This window comes from Silurus aristotelis (assembly GCF_946808225.1).
Source record: "Silurus aristotelis genome assembly, chromosome: 27".
Classification (NCBI taxonomy): domain Eukaryota; kingdom Metazoa; phylum Chordata; class Actinopteri; order Siluriformes; family Siluridae; genus Silurus; species Silurus aristotelis.
Window position 1 is genome coordinate 16,188,492 of NC_139600.1, and position 7,500 is coordinate 16,195,991.

General features: G+C 42.1%; 2 protein-coding genes across 5 annotated transcripts in view; one reads left to right on the forward strand and one right to left on the reverse strand.

Annotated features, from left to right (window-relative positions):
• asah1b (N-acylsphingosine amidohydrolase (acid ceramidase) 1b) overlaps positions 1-3,278 on the forward strand; it is a 10,683-nt gene extending 7,405 nt beyond the window's left edge. Inside the window, exons 12-14 of the mRNA XM_083532951.1 lie at positions 1-79; positions 1,981-2,037; positions 2,431-3,278. The exon at positions 1-79 is cut by the window's left edge and continues 45 nt beyond it. Coding sequence (XP_083389077.1) covers positions 1-79; positions 1,981-2,037; positions 2,431-2,520 — 226 coding nt within the window. The 3' untranslated portion in view covers positions 2,521-3,278. The remainder of the gene's footprint in view (positions 80-1,980; positions 2,038-2,430) is intronic.
• Positions 3,279-7,066: 3,788 nt separating this feature from the next.
• dlc1 (DLC1 Rho GTPase activating protein) overlaps positions 7,067-7,500 on the reverse strand; it is an 80,441-nt gene continuing 80,007 nt past the window's right edge. For all 4 annotated transcript variants that reach the window (XM_083532660.1, XM_083532659.1, XM_083532658.1 and 1 more), the window contains one exon: positions 7,067-7,500. This exon is cut by the window's right edge. The gene's annotated coding sequence lies outside the window, so the exon portion shown is untranslated.

Below are 7,500 nucleotides of genomic sequence, written 5' to 3' on the forward strand. Positions count from 1 at the left end.
TGACCACTGGAAGATGCCACTTTTCCTGGACGACCGTAGAACCCCAGCCATGAAGTGCATGAACCAGACCACACAGGCTGTGAGTGTCCTACCTACCCACCCACCTATCACCTACCCACCCACCTATCACCTACCCACCTATCCACCCACCCACCTACCTACCTACCCACCTACCTACCTGTGTGTGTGTGTGTGTGTGTGTGTGTGTGTGTGTGTGTGTGTGTGTGTGTGTGTGTGTGTGTGTGTGTGTGTGTGTGTGTGTGTGTGTGTGTGTATGTGTGTGTGTGTGTGTGTGTGTGTGTGTGTGTGTGTGTGTGTGTGTATGTGTGTATGTGTGTATGTGTGTGTAAATACAGTGAGGAAAATAAGTATTTAAACACCCTGCTATTTTGCAAGTTCTCCCACTTAGAAATCATGGAGGGGTCTGAAATTGTCATCGTAGGTGCATGTCCACTGTGAGAGACATAATCTAAAAAAAAAATCCAGAAATCACAATGTATGATTTTTTTAACTATTTATTTGTATGCTACAGCTGCAAATAAGTATTTGAACACCTGAGAAAGTCAATGTTAATATTTGGTACAGTAGCATTTGTTTGCAATTACAGAGTTCAAACGTTTCCTGTAGTTTTTCACCAGGTTTGCACACACTGCAGGAGGGATTTTGGCCCACTCCTCCACACAGATCTTCTCTAGATCAGTCAGGTTTCTGGCCTGTCGCTGAGAAACACGGAGTTTGAGCTCCCTCCAAAGATTCTCTATTGGGTTTAGGTCTGGAGACTGGCTAGGCCACGCCAGAACCTTGCTATGCTTCTTACAGAGCCACTCCTTGGTTATCCTGGCTGTGTGCTTCCGGTCATTGTCATGTTGGAAGACCCAGCCTCGACCCATCTTCAATGCTCTAACTGAGGGAAGGAGGTTGTTCCCCAAAATCTCGCAATACATGGCCCCGGTCATCCTCTCCTTAATACAGTGCAGTCACCCTGTCCCATGTGCAGAAAAACACCCCCAAAGCATGATGCTACCACCCCCATGCTTCACAGTAGGGATGGTGTTCTTGGGATGGTACTCATCATTCTTCTTCCTCCAAACACGTTTAGTGGAATTATGACCCAAAAGTTCTATTTTGGTCTCATCTGACCACATGACTTTCTCCCATGACTCCTCTGGATCATCCAAATGGTCATTGGCAAACTTAAGACGTGCCTGGACATGTGCTGGTTTAAGCAGGAGAACCTTCCGTGCCATGCATGATTTCAAACCATGACGTCTTAGTGTATTACCAACAGTAACCTTGGAAACGGTGGTCCCAGCTCTTTTCAGGTCATTGACCAGCTCCTCCCGTGTAGTTCTGGGCTGATTTCTCACCTTCCTTAGGATCATTGAGACCCCACGAGGTGAGATCTTGCATGGAGCCCCAGTCCGAGGGAGATTGACAGTCATGTTTAGCTTCTTCCATTTTCTAATGATTGCTCCAACAGTGGACCTTTTTTCACCAAGCTGCTTGGCAATTTCCCCGTAGCCCTTTCCAGCCTTGTGGAGGTGTACAATTTTGTCTCTAGTGTCTTTGGACAGCTCTTTGGTCTTGGCCATGTTAGTAGTTGGATTCTTATTGATTGTATGGGGTGGACAGGTGTCTTTATGCAGCTAACGACCTCAAACAGGTGCATCTAATTTAGGATAATAAATGTAGTGGAGGTGGACATTTTAAAGGCAGACTAACAGGTCTTTGAGGGTCAGAATTCTAGCTGATAGACAGGTGTTCAAATACTTATTTGCAGCTGTATCATACAAATAAATAGTTTAAAAATCATATATTGTGATTTCTGGATTTTTTTTTTTAGATTATGTCTCTCACAGTGGACATGCACCTACGATGACAATTTCAGACCCCTCCGTGATTTCTAAGTGGGAGAACTTGCAAAATAGCAGGGTGTTCAAATACTTATTTTCCTCACTGTATGTGGTGTTTCTCCTGCAGAATGTCTCCATAAAGACGGTGTATGACGTCCTGTCCACTAAACCCGTCCTGAACAAGGTGAGTGATGTGTTTATTGTATAAGTGCTGCTGGACTCTGATTGGTCAGAAAGTCATGGATTGATTTTTCTCTCTGTATTTTTTTTTTACTCACGTGTCTGACGTTTGTGTGTTATGGTTACTATAGTAACGGCTCTTTAGTGGAGAGTTGCATGTTAGATGGTGTGTGTAATGATACACGTGTGAAGGGTAAAATATAAGGAGTTGTTTATTCAGTTTGTTCTGAGGAACGAGTTTCAGTGTCAGTGTTTTATAACTAACTCTTCTTTATTCTCCCCCCCCCCCTCTCTCTCTCTCTCTCTCTCTCCCCCTCTCTCTCTCTCTCTCTCTCTCCACCTCTCTCTCTCTCTCTCTCTCTCTCTCTCTCTCTCTCTCTCACCCTCTCTCTCACAGTTAACTACTTACACTACACTGATGGAAGTGTCTAAGGGGAAGTTGGAGTCGTATATCCGAGCCTGTCCAAACCCCTGCATGCCGTGGTGATCTCACACTCGTCTCTCCAGAACAGAACGTTTTTCATAACGAGTTCATCCTGCAAATAATATCAAATATTCTTCATTATCATTTTATAATCAAAATAATCATAATACTCGTTTTATTCATTAATTCCACACAACACTCCTCTGCTCAGAACTCTGTCTGTCTGTCTGTCTGTCTGTCTGTCTGTCTGTCTGTCTGTCTGTCTGTCTGTCTGTCTGTGTGTCTCTCTCTCTCTTTCTGAGCAGTTTCCTTGCAAATTGTTTATTAGAGTATTTCAGGTTGAGATGCTGCTACTCAGTGTAACTAACCACACTCACACACACACACACACACACACACACACACACACACACACACACACACACACGTGACCTAGGTATGAATGTGCACACCTGATTGGTGTATTATGTGAGTAGATTATACACAGTAATAATAATTGTAACACATCAATGCGCTTTATATTATAATATTACTTTATGATGCTTAATTACAATCATGTTACTATGGGAACACTGGGGCGGAGCTAAGCAGAGGCTCCCCATGAGCTACAAATGGTCTGAACTTGAACTTGTGTCACTGAATTGCATGAATTATGTTCAGAATAATTTTTTTATACCAGATTTCAGAGATGTATAAGATTACAGCTTCACACTGTTTTATTTGTATTTTATGGATTTGTGTTTGAACAGTTGAATCCTGTGATTTTGAAATGAAAACTGTTTGCAGTGTGTTGAAAATAAAATTGGAAAACTATACTAACAGATGAGGATTGTGCTCTGAGTGACTGCAATATTTCACTTTATTTGTATAATTTTATTATGTATATTCTTGATTCAATGGTTTAATAATAGCATATTTGTAGAAAATCTCCATAGGTGTTGACGTTAGCTTAGCAAATGCATGCTACAAGCTAATAATATTTAAATTTGAGGACTAAACGACCCCCTTATTTGTAGGGTTTGCACCAGATCTTCCTGTAGATGCTCCTCACCGTGTTTCACACCATCCTCATCTTCACTTAGACTCTGAACACGTTCTTCTGCCCCACGTCTGGTCAGTGTGGACAGTGTGGTTGTAGTCCACTAGAGGGAGACAGTTTGTTTGGGTTTTTTTGTTTTTTAAAGTTCCTACACCACCCGAGTGTTAGTGTGGGTCTTAATGGGTAAGTGGTAAAAGCCCTGCCTCTGAGGTTGCTGGTTGGATTCTGGCTTGTCCCTACTTTGCGAGGTGATCTGAGGGAGTGGTTGGATGAGGATGTGAAGTCTGAGGAAAATGGTGCTGCAGAGAAAGTGTGGGTGATTGGTTTTAGGCTGAAGTTCCTACTTATGCAAAAACTAAATCAAATCAAACAAAAAAAAAAAAAGAGCTGATCTGTAACCACATCAGTTTATCTTCTCAGTCCAGGTTACACCTTTCACACAACTGTCAGTGTTTATATCCTGGAGACCTGGCTGGGGTTTGAACCAGCAACCTCTCAATCCAGAAGTGAAGCTCATCCAATTGAGCCACAGAATCTCATACGTGCTGAGTGTTTGAATGCTGCTTTCTCCTTCCATTTGTCTTAAACATAATAATCATCTAAATTTAGAGGTTTGATTTGAACCATTAATATGTGGGATCAGAGACCATGACACAAACCACTACACCATCACAAGACTGGATTGGGCGATTGTTTTTTACTTTCTTCTATGTTCTTACACATAAGCGACAAACCAAAAGTCAGAGGTTGGATTCAAACCAGAGACGTCATACATCAGAGACCACGACACAAACCACCACACTATCACAGCGCTGGTATGACATTTGGCTTGTTGGAGTTTTGTTTTGAAAAATGGCTTCTATGCAACAAGATCATATGATCAAACACTCATTACATCCACTTGCAGTGTTTAGCAGATGCCTATACTGGGAACTTGAGATTATATCATTCATACCAGAGCAGATAAGGGTTGAGGGCCTTGCTGTAAGCAATATAAACGTAGAAGGTCACAGGATTTGAATTTATGTTGTTCTAGTCAAAAGGCTAACACTTGATCCACTGAGCTTCCCAACATCATAGTTCCCAGATTCCCTGTGGTTTCTCTCAGTAAGAAGAAGCCCCAAGTGTAACGGTGAGCACTGCCTCGTGTTAACAATAATGAGCTTCACCTGGGTGCTTCCAATCACCTGATTCATGTTTCTGGTGATAATCTGATCTTCTTCAGAGAAAACAACAAGGTTTATCGTCTCCGAGAGCCTTGAACGAGCTCAGGTTGATTCCTGAATTGGATAGTAGGTAGGGATTAGTCTGGGATTGAGCACACTGGATCGATGATGTCATTTGTTTCATCTTTTTGGTGCTAATCTGAAATCCATGCTCATGCTTTTGGTGTTGAGTTCAGAATGGGGGCAGATGTTCTCTTCATGAAGGTAGCACACAAACGTGACACCTGCAGTCTGAGTATGAAGCAGAAGTTTTTAACAGTCAGGTGCAAACGTTTGTGTTTCCTCAGGATAAAGTGGAAATAACCACCAGGTATGATTTTCAGATCTTGTGTGTAGTGTAGACTGTGGCAGTGTGGGTGTGGTTAAGTAAATGGAGGGCGGAGCTTTGGGGAAAGTGAGTGTAAGGATCACACACACCTGTGCTGAGTTATAGTAGTGAATGTTCTTTGTTTCAGAGAGAGAGAGATTTCTCTTCTAGAACTTACAATATCATTTACATAGAACCTTCACTGGTTCTCCTGAGGAACAAACCCAATAACCAGCCAATGCATATTCCCAGTGTTCAAATCTTTAAAGTCATTCAACATAGAAGAAAATCATGCATTCAGATGGATTTACAGTTTTCAATGCAGATGATGTCAATATAGTTGGAGAGACACAAAGAACCTACAAATAATTTATTCGTGATGAATAAATTTCCTCCAGGAGCCTCACAGTGATGTTTTGGGTTCAACATTGTACAGGAAACCAGATTGTGCATAGTAGGAGAAATACAGGGCAGTGAGGAGATCATTTCTTCATCAAATCCAGCACACACATTTTCTCCTCCAGCATTTCTCTCAATTAGCTCAAAATATAGCTGGAATGTGGTATGATGGAAAGGTGTAGGTTCTAGAATAGTGGTGATGTATTTTTGTTTGGAATTTGCTGTGAAGGCCAGGACTGGATTGCTAGTACTGTTCCTGAGGTGTGTTCATGTGAAGGAGAATATTTTTGCAGGTCTGAGAATCTCTCTAAAGTTCAGGTTGTATATTGAGAAGGATTTAGAAGTTGTCTGATCTGAAAGGTTTGTCATGATTTATCGAAGGCGTGGTTGTTATAGGGTTTGTTTTGCGACGTGCATTGAAGGAAACCTGCTTTGTTTTGTTTTTTTCAGCACCAGAGAGAAGATCAGGACGGTGCCGTGTACAGAGACGGTGAGGAAGATCTGATCCAACAGCTGAGTCATGAACGTTCAGTCTTAAACGACCTGAAAACACGTGCACAGTAACGTGTAATGAAACTAAGCACATGCTGACTATTCAGTCTTACAGTGGAAAGCCAACAGGAGACAAACGCCAGAAAACACTGGGAAAATGTTTTTTCTCCATATTGTGCCATAAAATGAACAGAATTGATGGTCTGAACTTCCTGAGCTGAGACAGCTTACCATGAATCAGGATTACTGAACCCCAGCTTCTCCAAAAAGAAAAAACGTTTTTGAACTCCTAACCATAAGATTCATGTTTTCGGAACACCCTTTTCAACATTTGTGCCCCATTTGCTGTTAGAATAACCCCCACTCTTCTGGGAAGATGTTCCACTCGATCCAGACCAACCATTATATTTCTTTCTCCAGGACCTTCTGAAACAGTTATCATATCGCCCTCACAATCCTTCGACTTCTATCCAAAGCCTTCAGAGACCTTCCTCCTTCCCACCTGTGCAACCGTGTTTCATCTGTACAAATCATCCCGTATCGTCAGGTCTTCCTCATCTTGGTCTGCTTGATCAAGAACCAATTAGTTCTCTGGAATTCCCTCCAATTTCCCAGCAGACAATCCTGCTCAGACTCAAACATCTCAATAAATGATGAACCGCTCTTTCCTAATGTGTAGCCCAATGAAGTGCTGGCTTTGTCCAACATGGCGACCCAGAACTCGTCCTTCTTTCCTCCTACACTTCAGTCTCCACTGTGGCTTCATGTCTGCATAAAGGCAGAGGGCAGTGTGGTGCAGGTTGATGATGACGATAGAGAAAGTGGTGATGAGTAGGTGCTCACCAATCAGAATCACCTGGGACAAGGACAGGATGATCTCTTGAACCACCAGGAGTGAGACAAGCACACAGGGAGAGCTTCATGCCTTCATCTGACAGGAGATAAAACATCAGGATGGTGAGGAGGACCAGGCCGAGGCACAGGGCAATCAGGAAGCGCATTTAGAGCAAATATAGATGCTTCAGGATGATGGTATGGATATGAGAAATTTCATCACTGTTGGCTGTTATTGTAGGAGTGTGTGTGTGTGTGTGTGTGTGTGTGTGTGTGTGTGTGTGTGTGTGAAGACCATGACCACCCAGCAGATGAGATTTGGATAGGTTTAATAGTGCACTTTGCGAGTAATCTGTACAGAAATAATATTAACGATAAAAAAGATAAACCGTTTTCTTTAAGCGTTTAACATTTACAATAAAATAAAAAGATATAAAACTCATATTTCTGTTTAAATACACAAAGCTTTAAATTAAACGGCATGCGTTTTGGGGACTGACACACACACACACACACACACACACACACACACACACACACACACACACGGTTATGGCACAGGAGCAGATCAGGCGGCTTTTACACACACAAACACACAGGATTATTTCCAGATGATGTTGGTAAATGAGGAGAGATGAACCCGAGTTTCTGTAACGGCTTTCGATTTTTCTTTTCACTTTATAAGTAAAGTTTGAGAAAGTGTTTTTTTTCTTTCCCCAGAATTTCTTCATTTACACCAAGACTGG